The sequence below is a fragment of the Tursiops truncatus genome, chromosome 1 (assembly GCF_011762595.2).
Source record: "Tursiops truncatus isolate mTurTru1 chromosome 1, mTurTru1.mat.Y, whole genome shotgun sequence".
Taxonomy (NCBI): Eukaryota; Metazoa; Chordata; class Mammalia; order Artiodactyla; family Delphinidae; genus Tursiops; species Tursiops truncatus.
Window position 1 is genome coordinate 157374412 of NC_047034.1, and position 17131 is coordinate 157391542.

The window sequence follows — 17131 nt, forward strand, 5'->3', positions numbered from 1 at the left end:
CTGCCGGGGAGGCTCCCCTGGGGACCCACAGAGACCAGAGCGGCCTCCTTCCCAGTGCCCTGTGGCGGCAACCTCACGGAGCGCAGGGGCACCATCCTGTCCCCCGGCTTCCCCGAGCCGTACCTCAACAGCCTCAACTGCGTGTGGAAGATCATGGTCCCCGAAGGCGCTGGCATCCAGGTGAGGGCCAAGGGGGTGCCGGGGGCAGACACAGCAGCCTGTCCCTGCCCCTCAGGCCAGGTGTGCGGGGGAGGCCCACAAACAGAAAAACACAACAGGTCCCGGCTCAGGAAGGACAAGGGGTGGGTGCTGGCTCGGCCATCAGGGAAGCCAGAAGAAGGAGGTGGGCCCGGAGCTGGAGTGTGAAGGCTGGGGAGGAATCGTAGATGTTTCTCAAACGGCTTGAAGGGTTCTGTTCTTCAGAGTGTGGGGGGATGGAAGAGGTGGCATTGCAGGTGAGGGGAAGGGGGCAAGCCGGCAAGCACAGATGAAGCAGGGACAGCACCCGGCGCACACCTGGGGGGTCGCACCTGCAACCTGAGGCTGCAGTGGAATCGGGACCATACTGGTGCCCGGGGGTGACAGCCAGTTGGAGGAGGCCCAGGACAGCTGCAGCGGCCGGGAGGAGGGCCCGGGGCGGGCAAGGCCAACAGAGGGGAGCCGCAGGGACTCAAGGTGGACAGGTCCAGCCAGGCACGGGTTACTGGCTCACAGCAGACATCCTGTCTGGTGCAGTCGAGACAGGAAAGTGAGGAAACCCAAGGAGTGTTGGAGAAGTGAGGGGGAGGCCAGCTGGACCGAAGTAGCCTGGACTTTCCTTTCCCCGTTCTCTACCTGACAGAGTACCCCACTGCCATGCAAGCATCTCATACCTCTCTCCGCCACTGGACGATGAACTGCTGGGGGACAGGGGCTGCATCTTACTTTTATCAGAGTTCCTAGCACAGTGTCGGGTCCAGACTAGGTGCTCCTCCCTTCACGTAGATGGGAAGGGAGGAGAAGAGGGAGGGCTGCCTAACCCATGGTGCAATCCCCCTGCCTTTCCAGATTCAAGTCGTCAGTTTTGTCACAGAGCAGAACTGGGACTCCCTGGAAGTGTTTGATGGTGCAGACAACACTGTAACCATGCTGGGGAGTTTCTCAGGTGAGGCGGGGCTTCTAGGGACCTGGACTCTGAGGGCAGTAGTGGACTTTTATTATTATTATTGAAATGTAATTCACATGCCATAAAATTTGCCATTTTAAAGCGTACAATTTAGCAGGTTTTAGTATATTCACAAGCTTCTACAACCATCACCGCTGTCCAATCCCAGATCATTTTCATCACCCCAAAAAGAAACCAGGTACCCATCTGTACACACTCCCCATTGTCCCGCACCCCCGCACCCCCTGGCAATCACTAAGCTACTTTCCATCTCTATGGATTTGCTCATTCCAGACATTTCGTATAAATGGAGTCCTACAATATATGGCCTTCTGGGTCTGCCTTCTTTCACTCAGTGTAACGTTTTCAAGGGTCACGATGTACGGCACACATCAGCACTTCACCGTGTGGACAGACCACATTTCATTCATCCATTCATCAGTTGATGGACATTTGGTTGTTTCCAATTTGTTGGCTAATTTTGAATAATGTTGCTGTGGACATTCACGTACAAGTTTCCATGGGAACATGTTTTCAGGTCTCTTGGGTATACACCTAGGAGTGGAATTCCTGGGTCATATGTGATTCTATATGTAACTCTTTTGAGGGACTGTCAGCAGAGTGGCCACACCACTTCCCATTCCAGCAGTGGACTTCTAAGTGTGGTGTATGATTTTGCCCAAAGGTCAGGGCAATTATCTGGGTCTTATAGACTCCAGAACTTCATGCTGCCAAGACCTAAGAGGCGTCATGTGCCCCAGATAAACTGTCTACACTGCCTGAATGGCCTAGAGAATTATCCACGTCAGAGTCACTTTGAAGACGCCTGGAAGGGGACCAAACTCATAGGCCACCTGAGGGAAGTCGCCCTGCTGCTGGCACGTGGCTCTGCCACTGCTTTTTTGAAGGAAGTTGTTTGGAGTCTCTCCTCCCTCAGCCGTTGGAGACCCAGCACACTAAGGCGAGCTAATTTGTCATTCAGTGAGTTTGATAACTGGGGACATCTGGGGGCCTTGGGAGCAGAACGTCAGCAGGTAGCAACAGCCGGCGAAATGGGGGGGCTCGCAGGGGTGAGGAGAGGCTAAGTCTGATTGGTCCCCATTTCCTCGCCAGGTACGACCGTGCCTGCCCTGCTGAACAGCACCTCCAACCAGCTCTACCTGCATTTCTACTCCGACATCAGCGTGTCTGCAGCGGGCTTCCACTTGGAGTACAAAAGTGAGAATCCCTAGTGTCAGCTGCTTGCAGGGTTCAGGGTGGGAACTGACAGGGCCTAAGTTCCCACAAGGAGCGGGGGTTATCCTGGGGCTATATATTCTCCACCCCACTGAAGCCTTACGCCAAGCTAGGTGAGGATGCGTAAGCTCAGAGAAGGTCTGAAACCTCCTCAAGACACACAGCCAGGAAGTGGTGGAGCCAGGGTTCTCACCCAAGGGTCTGTTCCTCAAAAGCCTGTGTGCTTCCTCTGTGTCCACACAGGAGTGGGAGGGGGGCCAGGTCACCGGCTTGGGCCCAGTAAATTATTTGGGGTGTGAGACAATGGAGGTTCTCTCCTCCTCCAGTCCTAAAAACTGACTTCTCCAAACCCTGGTCAATGATGCAACTGTCCTTGAAGTTCTTCTCCTCATTGCAAACTTCACTTCTCTCCCACTCTCAAAACCTTACATCCTGGCTTCCAGCATCCCTAAGTGGTCACAACTAAAAACTCTTAAAGAAAAAGCGTTGCAGGGGGAGGGAGAGGTACAAACTCCTGGGCATAAGATAGGCTCAAGGATGTATTGTACAACACGGGGAATATAGCCAATATTTTATAAAAACTGTAAGTGGAAAGTAACCTTTAAAAATTGTATTAGGGCTTCCCTGGTGGCGCAGTGGTTGAGATTCCGCCTGCCGATGCAGGGGACGTGGGTTCGTGCCCCGGTCCAGGAAGATCCCACATGCTGCAGAGCGGCTGAGCCCGTGAGCCATGGCCACTGAGCCTGCGCATCCGGAGCCTGTGCTCTGCAACGGGAGAGGCCACAACAGTGAGAGGCCCGCGTACCACAAAAAAAAAAAAAAAAAATTGTATTAATTTTAATTTTTAAAAAAAGGAAAAGGGCTGCAGATGTGCCTTGTGGGGCGACAAAGACAGAGGTTGCTGGGGTAGCTGCTCTCATCCTGAGACGGCCTGCCCATCCCCATCCCCACTGGGTACAGGAAAAAATATGTTGGCAGCAGTGTTTGCCACGCATTCATTCAGCAATTACTTATAGGGTATTTACAATGTGCCAGGTGCCATGCTGGGGTTGGGTAAGATCAAGATGGGTGAGTCCCCTCTGAGTCCAGGGGAGAGAGGCAGACACGTGGACAGAACAGGACATGACAGCATTCCAGGTGCTCACAGGGGTGTCGCCAGGAGGTACAGCGGTGGTTCAAAGGATAGAACAGTCACTTCTCCCAGAGGCTGGTGGAGAAGTGAATGTCATGAAGAAACACTGGACACCTGCAATGTGGCACGCCCTGTGCTAAGTGCCCACGGAACAAAGATGAATAAGGCACAAAGCACAAAGTCTAGGGGGAGAGATGGACATGGAAACAGTGATTGTAGTTCAACCTGATATGCTAAGGGTGTACAGAAGAGGGGAGCTAACCCTGGCCACGTGAGACTTTACAGTCTAACCTGAGTTAGATTTGGAATGAGAAGTAAGAAATGGAAGAAGGTGTGGTTGGCTGGACCATCTTGGACAGGATGGGCAGATGGAAGACCCACTTGCTGCTAGAGGCCTGATAGGGTCAGCATTACCCAGCTGGTCTCAAAATGAACGAGCTTTGTCCAGGTAGTTGGGAGAGGACTAGCTGGATCCCAGGATGTTCATCGCCTGGAAGAACTGAAATGGGCAGCTGGTCAGAAAGCCCTGGGGCAGCTGGAAGCCAAGAACCTGCAGGGTGGAGGATAGGACAGGGACCTCCAAGACCTTCCTCCCACAGACCTCTCAGGCCTCACTCACCCAGCAGGGTGAAGTATCCTGGCTCTTGAATAATTTGTACTTTTCCTTTCACCCTCTCGTCTCTGTTCTCTCCAGTTTTGTTTCCTTATCCAATATTTAAATTTGAGTTCTTAAATGTTCCCTAGAATCTTCTCTTTTCTTACATGTTCCAAAGATAGAACTTTCCTAAATCTTTTTGCCATTCTACTGCCTCATTCCCAGGAAAAATTCACCTTTCTGAATTTTTTTTTCTGTTGCTATTGTTCAAAGGAATGGGTAGTTTTCTCAGTAGCTGGTGTTTATCATGCACTGTCCTCTCACAGTGGAAAGAACTAGGGGAAAACAGAGGTCTCCATTAGTATTTGGAGACTGAAATTCCTAGGACCCAGTACCCTGTAGTTGTGTTTGTTTTGTAGATAATCTACAAAGAGGGTACAGAAGGGGAGAATTAACTGCTATTGTAGAGGCAAATGGTTTTGAAGGGTACTGAAAAGTCTTGTCTACTGCTGTGTATTTAATATTTATTTAATTGAAATGGAAATGAAACAATGTGCTTTCAGAAGTAATAAATTGCATATGATTTTTTTAAGTCTTCCTTTGTTGTAAGCATGGCTTAAATAAATCAAGCTATGCAATGTAAAGAAATTAGAATGGACTTTTCTCTGTGTCCTTCTGTCTTCCTCTCTCTGTCCTCACCTCTCTCCCCATTGCATTCTTCTCCCACCACACTCTTTTGCTCTTGTTTTCTCTTTCTCTCTGCCCCTCCTCCTCCTTCTGTCTACCACTGCCATTCCAGTAAGCAGGTGTCAGGTTACTAAGTTCTGATCACCCCACTAAATACTGAGTTGCCTTCTACTTGGACTGCAGGGAAGAGTGGGGCAAAAAGAGACAAGATGACAGTTGAGATGAAGTACTTTCAGTTCAGTTTGATGATTGTTTTAATATTGTCCTTGGAGTCTTTTGGCCCAGATGCTGGGATTTGTGGATTTAGGCCCAAACATCTTCCATTTCCAAGCACGACATCCACTTCTTAAAAGCACATGTAGGACAAAAGTTGCTTGGGAAGAGCATGATGGAACTTCTTGGGGTGATAGCAATGTTGTATAGTTTTGAGCCCGAGGGCCTCTGGACAGCCAGAGTCCCCAGATGATACCCGCCTGCCCCAGGAGGCTTTGGTCTGTTGAGCCTCTGTGCCGTGTGAACATTCTGATTTTCTCATGTGCTGGGAGGTGAAAGGCTTAGAGGTTGGGAGGAGAGAAAGCAGAGAAGACACAGCTTGGAGGCAGCTGCTCCTCCCTGCTGCCAGCCATGCCCTCGGCCTGCTCTTACACCCACCTGATGGGCTTGTCCATTCTCCTGTTGTCTGTCTCTGTCTGGTCTAGCGGTGGGCCTGAGCAGTTGTCCAGAACCTGCTGTGCCCAGTAACGGGGTGAAGACTGGCGAGCGCTACTTGGTGAACGATGTGGTCTCTTTCCAGTGTGAACCGGGATATGCCCTCCAGGTACCTCCCGTTGACCCCCAGGGCCAGAAAGATGTCCCCTGAGCTGGGGTCAGCCGGCCTTCCCCCAGCAGAGCTGCAGTCACCAAAGAACAGAGAGAAGCCCCCCAGATCCCCCAGGCACTGTTATGCCCTCCTGGAGCTGTTCATGAAAAAGACAAAGTGCTGACTTTAGCCATTTGGCACAAGCCAGCTTTGAATGTGTTCCTGCAAAGTTTCGGTTTGATTAGACTTTAGGAAAATTGAATCTTCCTTTGAAGGCAGTGAGGGACTCTAGTAATTAAAGGAGTCTCGCAAGGAACCTTTAGAAATGAGAATTCTTTAGCAATAGCCGCTAGTAAGCATCCTTCCCCAGATCTCTCTCCCTCTGCCTCACTCCCCATTCCACAGTGGATCCATGTGTCTTGTTCCTTGACCCAAGGCCCCAGAACAAGCCCCCTGCTCCAGGTTGTACATGCAATTGTGCCCGTGGGGGCAGCTAGCCCACGCTGTTCTTGATTCCTCCAGGGCCACGCCCACATCTCCTGCATGCCCGGGACCGTGCGGCGCTGGAACTACCCTCCTCCGCTCTGTATTGGTAAGAGAGTCCCCACTTTTCCAGGTCATTCAAATCCATTTCTACCAGGGCTTTGAGTTCAGTGACATATCGCTGGGATCAAGTTCGACTCCAAAGGAAGTTTGGTATTCCGGGGCTGCTCACAGACAGTACTTTAGACTGAGGTTTTTGTAAGCTTTAACTCTCAAGATTTTCCTGACTTCTGGATACCTTCACCCACCAAATGAAACATGACAGGAGGCTTGCCCATTCGAAAACCTGATGATGACCATTCTGATTCCAGATAATCGACCAAACCCCAAATGGAACCTCTGGGCACTTTGGGCTTTCCCCTGTGACTTCTCGTGGGACAGACAGATGGAATCCACTGATAGAGGAAGGCTGAGGGTTCCCTGTGAAACGAGGACTTGGTTTGGTTTCTGTGCCGAGTAGTGATGAAGAGATCATTGGATACAAGAAAAGACAGGATCTCCACCCTCAGAAGCTTCTAGTCAGCTTGGGGCAGGGGGAACATCCCTTTATTGAAGGTCTGCCACATGCCGGGCACGGAGCTACGTGTCTCCTCACCACAGCTCTTCAGGGCAGCTGTCATCACCCTCATTTTTGCCAACAGGAAAACTAAGGCTTTTAGGATTCAGAAGAAAGTGGCAAAGTTGGGAATGGAAACCTAGGTTTCCCCGCCAACTGTCAAGTGCAAATCTAGGCTAACCTTCGGGTGGGAAGCAAGGTGAGCGAAGGGCGTGTCACTGGAGCGTATGAGATTTCCCTTCAGTGATTTCACCAGGATACAGACCTGGTCGTCTGCAGAGCAGTCAGAAATGGGACTGGTCAGCCCAGGGCCCTTTCCCCATCCTGTATCACAAAGGTCTTGCCCGGGGAACTGCTCATAGAACAGCAGCTGCTGTGGCTGAGGGTGTACTGTGTGTGCCAGCCGCTGTTCCAAGCCAGGCGAAGTCCTTTCTGTTGTAACCTCATCACCACCCTGTGACACAAGTGCTGGGTGGGGGAAACTGAGGTTTGGGGGTTTGGGGTGGAGGGAGTTAGAGCTGGCCCAAAGTCACTCAGGAAGTGGGAGCATTGGGATTGTGACCCCAGTGGTCAACGCCCAGGTCCCCGCTTTGCACCCGGGCACTGATCCCTTCGGGTCTGTGTGCTCGAGTAGTCCTCTCCCCAGAAGGCGTTTGCGTACACACGGCACATGGCCTCCCCTCCACTCCTTTCTGTGGCCTCCCATGACAAGCTAACCCCTTTCTGCTCACACAGCCTTTTCCTAATAAGATGTAAAAGGAAAGAATCGACGTCAACTGACCAGGCTGCAGTCGTGCCCCAGCCCTGCATCTTCAGGTGACTGTGACTGAAGTCACCTCGATTGGAGATTCAGATGCCCCAACCCCTCCTGGGCTGAAATAATCACAGTCACTTTGGCTCAGGGCGTGTGTCAACGCTCTGAGGGTGGGCTCGTGGTGGGGCTCTTCTGTTGACCCCCCAGTCCCATGGAATATGTATTTGTAAAGAGCCTGGCCGCGTGCCAATGCATCCCCGTCCCCTTCTTTCCTATCTTTCAGTCCTGGAAGAGTTGACTGGACAGTGAGGAGAGGGAGATTTGGGGGATAGTGTAGGAGATGGTCACACGTCTCCTGGGGCAGACCGCTTGTGCTGCATGACCTCGCTAAGGAAACTGACTTTGAAGGGCATGCTTAAGGTCAAGCATCCATAACTTGGGTTTGTGGACGGCTGGGCAGACCTAGGAGATGCTTCCCTTCCTGGATTTACATGCTCAGTTTGGCCCTTGTCTGCAGTTTTTTAGGGAGATGAATTATAGGTTCCTTTGGGTTCTCAAAGGGAAATTGACTTGGGAAAGTCCAAATGCTGCATGGCCCCGTACTGACCTCACTGCAGTCCTAACGCTCTGTCTGGTCTCACGGTCACAGCGCAGTGTGGAGGAGCAGTGAAAGATATGGACGGAGTGATCTTGAGCCCCGGCTTCCCGGGCAGCTACCCCAGCAACACGGACTGCTCCTGGCAAATAGCACTGCCCGTGGGCTTTGGTAAGTCTTCACGCCCAGGCCTCTGGCTTAAAGCGGCTGTCTGCGGCTGTCACTAACCTCAGCTGAGTCCATTTAGCTCTCGGCCTCTCTGCTTCCTCAACTGTCGACCTCTTGTGCAAGCGTGAGGATCAATTAGGAATGGTAGAGATGAACGGGCTTTGGGGACATAAAATAGGGAAAAAACTTCAGGGATTGCCATTATTATTTTTATCATTTGAGCAGTGGGCTAAAAGGCGGAATGAGAAATTACTCAGGGCTGGTTAAAAAAGAAAAAAACAATCTATTTTACTGAGACTGGACTTCAGCCTGTTCTTTTAATTCCAGTATCTAATTTCTCATCCTAATTAAACTGAGCCAAGGTCAACGTGAAATTGAGTTTGCGTTCTTTATGCTCACCTTCTAGCTGGCCTTAGAGGTTGGGCAGTGTCTTTGTGTGTGTGTGTGTGTGTGTGTGTGTGTGTGTGTGTAGACACAGGGGTTGACGTGGTGTAGAGGACACTAATCTGGGTACAAAATTACATTAGTGGAGATTCATGTGTTGCGTACTGGGAATGTAATCTAACCCCCAGTATTTCTGTTGAAGAGATAAAGGACTTATGTTGAATGGAATTTATAGGCTGTACACATAGGTCATCTTGCCCAAGTCATTTCTCTGCTCCTACAAATGAAATGTCCCGAGGAGATCACTGCTGAGCAGGCCCGTGAACCCCCAGTCTGTGACCTCAGGAGTGAAGACCACCTCTTTTGTCCTTTATTTTTCATCCTAGAGTGGGTCTTCTGATGGAGAAGAGGCTTTTAAGAGAAAGTGATCTAACTAAAGATCTAAATCTTCCCTGAGGGGAGGAGAGAGGTTGTGACCCCCAGAAAATGGAGTCATATTAAGTACCATCTCCTGAAGGAAACTGGGGATGGACGATCAGGGTACAAAATGATGATGACTTTGGCAGCCTTGGGAAACTCCAGATTTTGAGACACTGAGGAAAGAGGAACTGGGAGACCCTGTAGCTCTGCATCCAGGCATGAGTCAGAAGAAGCTCAGATGATGAAGGGCTGGAGGGAGGGCTACATCCAGAGGAAAACAGAAGTTTAAGTGGGAGGTGCGTCACTTTCTTTGTATGTCTTGATGTTCAGCCACCAGAGACCTCTATCTTTAAGTCCTCCAGGAAGTCATCCTCTTGCAGGGACCAGTCACAGAAGACCAGATCCCTTGCTTTCAAGTTAGTGTTGGACTCCAAACAGGCCCTAATGGCACCTGCTTTGTGTTTAAAAACCGTTGCATTTACAAACTTCTGCCACTAGATGGCAGCAGTCAGGCAGCTCAGTTCAGAAATTCTGCGATCCTTGAAGAGCCCCTTTCCTGGACGTGCAGCCCCGGAGTTGGGATGACGCATGGGCGGTGGGCTGGAAAGCATAGGTTCCGCAGATAAGTACAAAGGTGCTCAATGTAAAATTATCTGTAATTTGGAGACAATATACATGTTAAGTAATAGGAGAGTGAATAGTGTGGCTGGATAATTCATTAAATGGAATTAATTAATATGTAGTTAAAATCAATGAACTGTATCTTTACATATCAACAAGGACAGACCTTGAAAAACACATGCTAAATTTAAAAGTTTACAAAACTCTATATACAGTATAATAAGATTCATGCAAATGTTTAAAACAAACCAGATATGTATTTAAGAATCTAAAAACATGAACTGGACGGCTATCTTCCAAATTCATGGAAGTGACTGCCTCTGTGGAGAGGACAGTGGGAGAGGGCAGGAGACATGAAGGGTCTTCAACAGTATACGCCAAGTCTTTATTTTATTTAAATAGTCAGATGCAAAAAATTCACACCTGGGCTTCCCTGGTGGCGCAGTGGTTGGGAGTCTGCCTGCCGATGCAGGGGACGCGGGTTCATGCCCCGGTCCGGAGAGATCCCACATGCCGCGGAGCGGCTGGGCCCGTGAGCCATGGCCGCTGAGTCTGCGTGTCCAGAGCCTGTGCTCCGCAACGGGAGAGGCCACAACAGTGAGAGGCCCGCGTACCGCAAAAAAAAAAAAAAAAAAAAATTCACGCCTATGTGCTCATTCTAAGCAAATTATAAAGTACAGATGAGCAAATTATAAAAATTCCAATTTATCTGTAATCCCACCATGCAGAAATAATCACTCACAGCTTAGTCCTCACCATCAAAGTGTGACCTTCATGAAGACAAGGGCCTTGTAGATCTCGCTCCTCCCCATGCAGTGCCCACCTAGCACAGCCCTGATGCATGGCAAGAGCTCAATAAATGCTGTTAGTGAATCAATAAATAGTCCTCCAGTTTTTTAATACAAAAATTAGAACTGTATGCTACATACTGCTTTGCAGTCAGATTTTCATAATTAACATTGCAGACTTCTTTCTATGCTTAGAAATATATTTCTTCAATAATAGTAATCTAATTTTGAGAGATCTTATCAATAAATAAACATCAGTAGTCCCACCTTTATTCTTCAAAGAATATATTAATATGTAAGTTAAGATGTTAATGAGATCCATTTAACCTGTTGGGTTGCTAGGAGACCTTGATTAATCCAATAAGACCCCAAAGTATAAACTTCACTTGGCATCTTAATAGAACCAATAGGACGATGTATTCTTCTAATTTCTGAATCATCATAAGTGCTCTGGAAAATACCAGTATTGAAGTTCATGTCTTTTGTTTGGGTGTAGTTATGTTTAAGTGGTGGTATTGTTAAGTAAAAAGTTTATTTTAACAAAGCTATCTTTATACTGATACTACACATATGAATCCTAAATTTAATCAGGTGTTAACGCTGAACATCGTTTTCCATAAAATAAAACAGACTCAAGACGGCACTCTGAAATGACTGCTGCCTTTCATTTCGAATGAATAATAGAAATACTTTTAAGTTCAGTCCTGCCTGAAGACGAGAGACTGGGCTGGACTGGTGACTCCCCACATGTGGTCTGGGGACCCTAACTGGGTGGGCAGTCCGTAGAGGGGACCCGTGGGCTCTGGCTGGTGATGCTTTCATGAGGCGGCACATGGGGTGCGGGACTGTATTGCTTTGGGCACTGTCTGCCTGTCTTGTTCCCAGGAGCTCACATCCAGTTCCTGAACTTCTCCACCGAGCCCAACCATGACTTCATAGAAATCCGGAATGGCCCCTATGAGACCAGCCGCATGATGGGCAGATTCAGTGGAAGTGAGCTTCCCGGCGCTTTGCTCTCCACATCCCACGAGACCACCGTGTATTTCCACAGCGACCACTCACAGAACCGGCCGGGATTCAAGCTGGAGTATCAGGGTGAGGAAAGGAAAGGCCCGTCCATCCCCACCTCTTACAACCACCCGTCTTCCCAGCCTTCTGCGTAGCGGAGGAGGGAACCCAGGAAGGGCGGGGAGGTGGGGGCAGGCCCGACCACCGTGACATGTCTCTCTGGCCCACAGAGGCTGTTGAACCCCTTCGACAAGCCCTTCCCAGGGCGGCAGCCCCAAAGCGCCTTCTCAGCCTCCATCCCCATCCTCACCCAACAGCCAGCAGCTTCCCCTGAGCAAGTGACCCATCAGTCCCGCTCAGGCATCCCTGAGTGTCCAACCAGCCACTGCCCCTTGGCCTTGAGAGGCTCGCTTCCTCCTCTGGGTCCTCCCCTGTGTGTCCGTTATGCTCGGCAAAGCTCCTCCTCTGACATGATGGGTAACAATTCTTGTAACAAGCCCAGAAGGGCCCACTGAGCCTTAAGGATGAGACAGGTGCGTTTACTCCCGCTGAGGGTTTCCCTGTGTGAGGCCGGACCACGCTCACCGCAGCTCCCCCATCCTGAGCTGCAGTCCTGTGACCGGCCCTCTCCTCCTGAAAAGCTCCATCCACTCCAGCTCAGGCTTCCCCTGTGGAGGAGCTGTTACCTGTGCCCGTGCAGCTGTGCCCACCTGTGCAGCGGTACACGGGCCCTGATCGGACCCCACGTCTCCCTCGGGGGCTTTCCTAGTGTGACTGACTGAACCATTTGTTCTAACCTCTTTGCCCAGATTCTTCCACTGAATTTTTTTTCATGTGTTTAGACTTTTTTCCAAGGCTAGTACATGCTCGTCAAAAAATTAAAACATCACAGAAGTTTTTGTGAGCGCATCACAGAAAGTCAAAATTCTCCCATAACCCTGCCTTATGCAGAGATATCAACTTGTAACAGTTTGCTTTTCCCATTTTTTCTGTACATATACTGATGTAACTATATTTTTAACCAAAATTGGATCACTATAGATACTGTTTTGCAATCTGCTTTTTTTAAGTTAGTTTTTAATTACACAGACAGTCTATAAACACACCTACCGTGTTAAAAAAGAAAGGGGGAGGGAGAAAGAGGAAAGGAAAGAAGGAGGGAGGGAAGGAGGGAAAGGAGGGGAGGGAGGGAGGAATTAAGAAATTAAAACATTACAGGTAAGGCTGAGCTTTCTTTGTCTACAGCCTCCAAACCCAGAATTATTCCCCAGAAATAACCACTATTGTTTTGATGAGATCTTTCCAGATCTTTTCCCACACCTAGTTACATGTTTCTTGTGAAGAATATGTAATACGTCACGATTTTTTTGGTTGTGTTTTCTATGGTAATATAGAATTTCTATATACATACCATTCTGACATTTGGCTTTTTTATCCCTTGTCGGAGGTGAATACTGACCAAGGATTTGGGCTTGTCACTGAGGGAAAGCCTTAAAGGGTACCCCACCGTTGGGCCAGTTATATGGGTGCTGCCCCCTCTGGGGACCGTCCCTGAGTATGGTCAGAGTTGTTACCACCTGGGAAGCCTCAGGAGGAGGAGCTGGGACCCTCATACCAAGGCAGCAGCAGCGAGAAGCTGAGCCTCTTTCCCAGAAAGTGCCACTTCGTCGGCGGTAACACAGCTGCCCACCCAGAGGGGCTGTATGTGGGCGCATCGCAGAGGCCAACCCTAACTAAAGGAGCCTGTGCCTGTGAAGTGTACACAGCCTCGGTGGGCCGTGAGCCCTGCCCAGTGGGTCATGATGCGTCCCGCAGCCACAGGCTGTCCCAAGAGAGACTCAGGCCCAAATACAAGGTCAGGGTGCCTCTCTGGGACAGACGCATGCCTCTCTCCGGCTTCCTAGTTATTAGTCTCCTAGGGCTGCTCTATCAAAGTACCGCAGACTGGGTGGCTTAAACAACAGAGTTAATCTCTCACAGTCTTGGAGCCTGGAAGTCCCAAGATCAAGGTGTGGACAGGGCTGGTTCCTTCTGGGAGCTGTGAGGAGGAATATACTCCACGCCTCTCTCCTGGCTCCTAGTGGGTTGCTGGCCGTCTGGCATTCCTTGGCTTGTGGAAGCATCACCCCCATCTCTGGCTTCATCTTCACATGTTCTTTTCCCTGTCTGTCTGCCTCCAAATTTCCCCTTTTTATAAGGACACCAGTCATATTGGAATAGAGCCCACCCTAACGGGCTCATTTTAATTTAGGTAAAGGCAGGCGAAGACGCTGTTTCCAAATAAGGTCACGTTCTGAGACACAGGGGTGGGTTAGGACTTCAACATGTGAATTTGCAGAGGACACAATTCAACTTGTAACCTCCTCTTTCAGGCCCAAGGGCTCTCCCTGAGGCTCCTCCTCTTGGATAAATGCAAGGTCTGATTACGCCACCATTGTGACAGGGACAGCCGCTCTGGGGCCCACCCGTGCCCTGTGCCTTCACCCCTGTGACGGGCATAACCCTGCCCGCCAAGCTTGCGTGGTGGGACTAGACACTCACACTGCATTCCCCACGTGTTAAGTCCACTTTGTCCTTGTCAGAGCTGCCCTCTGAGTCCTGCAGACTCCCTCCCTGTAGAAGAGACCTAACTATCCCCACGGAGCCCTGGTCTCAGCCCCTCCCATGCTCACCAAGCCCTCACCTCTGAGGAGCTTCACCTGAGGCTCCTCTGCACACGGGCCCTGCACTAAGGCTTCCAGACACAGGCCGGCACTCTGGGTTAGCGCCACACACACCGAGGCTCCACATGTTGAGAGGAAGCTGGTTTCTTGAGGATGCTCGCTGTGTGTGTCGCGGGGGGCAGGGGTGGAAGCAGGGAGGAGGGGTGGTAAGTTTGCCTTCAGAGGACCAGCACCTTCACCTGAGTTGGCCCAACTGTGTGAGGGGCCCAGCGACATCCACTGGGGTTTCCACTCTGTGGTAGCCCAGCTCCCCTCACTCACATTGTACCCCAGCATTTGCCTGGCTGTTCCCCTTGAGGCTTCCCTTGGGTCACAGGCCCAGCTCTTTCCTCAGCACCTGCCCACTGCCCCAGTCCTGACGGCCCCTGCAGAGCCACTCTTGGTGTCAGGGCAGCTGCCCCCCTCAGACCTGACCTCAGCTTCCATTAAGCCTTCTCGTGTATGATGACCCCAACCTCCCAACTAGGTTGTCTCTAGTGCCGGAGGCCCAGGCGCTCCCACCAAGGCCTCCCAATGTGTCAGGCCCAAATAATCCTCCCTGCCCCATAGACCCACATTCTTTAGCCCGACCACTCACCCCAGGTTTTTCCTTTATGAAAAGACCTGCTTCATGAAAGAGCCACCTGTCACCACAGCCGCCATTTCTATAGAGCAGGCCTAGCTCTCTGTGGTCCCTTGACTTTCTTTGGAAGAAATCCAAATCCTTACTTTTCCTCAGAATCCCTCCTGTTAGACACTCTGAACATCCTCGGCTGGGGTTCTCCTTTCCCTTCTTCAGGTAAATATTCCCATAAAGTTTTCAGTAACAGCATAAGCTATGCCTACCCAGGTCTCCTAGTCTGACAGGCTTAACTTATTCCACTAAAATTTCTCAGGAGATTGTAAAAACACAAGAACTTAGCAAAATGATGACATTGTTCCAGAATGTTAGACGTCATCATTATTAGTGTTTTTAATATGGTGCTTTGTTTGAAATTGTATCTGTTCCCACTGGAGCATCTACTACTAGTCTCCCTAAGGAGCCCTTTCCTGGGAAAGTTAATGAGTCCACCTCTTAGGGGTCACGTCTGCCCTCTAGGCCCAACCTCTCCCCCTTTTTTTTTTTTCATTTTTTAATTAATTTTTATTGGAGTATAGTTGCTTTACAGTGTGTTGTGTTACTTTCTACTGTACAGTACAGCAAAGTGAATCAGCTATATATATATATATCCCCTCTTTTTTGGATTTCCTTCCCATTTAGGTCACCACAGAGCATTGAGTAGAGGTCCCTGTGCTATGCAGTAGGTTCTCATTAGTTATCTATTTTATACATACTGTGTCTATGTCAATACCAATCTCCCAATTCATCCCACTCCCCCTTTCCCCCCTTGGTATCAATACATTTGTTCTCTACATCTGTGTCTCTATTTCTGCTTTGCAGATAAGTTCATTTGTATCACTTTTCTAGATTTCATATATAAGCAATATTATACGCTATTTGTTTTTCTCTTTCTGACTTACTTCACTCTATATGACAGTCTCTAGTTCATCAACCTCTCCCTTTGAAGCTTCCTCTGGTGGAACGGGCTCTGAGACTTCTCTCCCTGTGAAAGCAGTCCTGGTACCCTCACTTCAGGGTCTCTCTTTGTGAAAAGCCCAGCTCCTTCCACTGGAGACAATTCCTGTTATAAAGACCCAGCTTCTCTCCTCCAGGCTGCTTCTGGTTTCTCATGAGGCCTCGGTCTTCAGGCTCCTCCCCATCATTGGGTCCCCCTGTTCCCACCGAGGCTTCTCTTTAAAAGCCCAGCTCGGAATTCCCTGGTGGCGCAGTGGTTAAGAATCCGCCTGCCAATGCAGGGGACATGGGTTTGAGCCCTGGTCCAGGAAGATCCCACATGCCACGGAGCAACTAAGCTGGTGCACCACACCTACTGAGCCTGCGCTCTAGAGCCCGCGAGCCACAACTACTGAGCCCACGTGCCGCAACTACTGAAGCCCATGTGCCTAGAACCCCGTGCTCCACAACAAGAGAAGCCACCACAATGAGAAGCCCGCTTACTGCAACGAAGAGTAGCCCCCATTCGCCTCAGCTAGAGAAAGCCTGCACACAGCAATGAAGACCCAACGCAGCCATAAATAAATTAATTAATTAATTAAATATTTTACCAAAAAAAAAAAAAAAAACAAGCCCAATTCATCCATTCAGTCACCTCCCTGAGCTACAGGCTCCCTACTTCTACTAAGACTTTATCTGCCAGGTCGTCCAAACCCTCCGCTGCTAACAGAGCCACGTTCCCTTTGGCTGACCAGCCCACCCACTCTCTCTGGAACTGCTCGATTTTTCAACACAGCCAACTACTTGATGATGTCCAGTGAAACCTGCCCAGTTCTTCCCACAGAGACCTCCCTGCACGATCCTGAAAGGAAATCCATAATAGCCACCCTCACAGAGGGAGAACTTCAGTAATGGCACTCTCATGAGGACTGTAATTCGTGTCGTTATTGCACGTGGTGCGTGCACCGGCTTGCATGGAGCACTCACTGGGTCTCAGCTATTCCCCCTGAGAATTTCCACTATTGGAACGCTCCCTCTACTCCCATGGCTGACTTTCTGTCTGGTGAGCCCAGTTACTGTCCAATTAAGTGAAGGCTCTGCTCTGTGACGTGCTCAGCAAATCCCTCAACGACTTCTCCTGGTGGGCCAGGACTCAGCCACTCCCATTAAGGAGTGTGAGGCAGGTACACTCATACTCAGGGAAGCAACTTCCTTGTACTTTAGAGGGACTTTTACCCCAGCTATTCTGTCCTTTGCCGCAGGTTTGGCTTCCTCCCACCCCTTTCTTCCTTCCTGATGGGCTCTCATTTCTCAGAGTTAGAAGGGCCCCACTCATGTCCTCACCTGACTACTTCCCGTGTTTGTGACCTTGGTGGTTGAATGAGATCAGCAACAGGAAAGAGCAGAGGTCAATGCTGAGCCCCAGTGAGGTGCTCAAAGAATA

General features: G+C 49.9%; 1 protein-coding gene across 1 annotated transcript in view; it reads left to right on the forward strand.

Annotated features, from left to right (window-relative positions):
• Nucleotides 1-17131, forward strand: part of CSMD2 (CUB and Sushi multiple domains 2) — a 667758-nt gene that overhangs the window by 546442 nt on the left and 104185 nt on the right. Inside the window, exons 35-41 of the mRNA XM_033838419.2 lie at nucleotides 56-180; nucleotides 1048-1144; nucleotides 2258-2362; nucleotides 5493-5611; nucleotides 6116-6185; nucleotides 8096-8212; nucleotides 11308-11517. Of these exons, the coding sequence (XP_033694310.1) occupies nucleotides 56-180; nucleotides 1048-1144; nucleotides 2258-2362; nucleotides 5493-5611; nucleotides 6116-6185; nucleotides 8096-8212; nucleotides 11308-11517 (843 nt within the window). The remainder of the gene's footprint in view (nucleotides 1-55; nucleotides 181-1047; nucleotides 1145-2257; nucleotides 2363-5492; nucleotides 5612-6115; nucleotides 6186-8095; nucleotides 8213-11307; nucleotides 11518-17131) is intronic.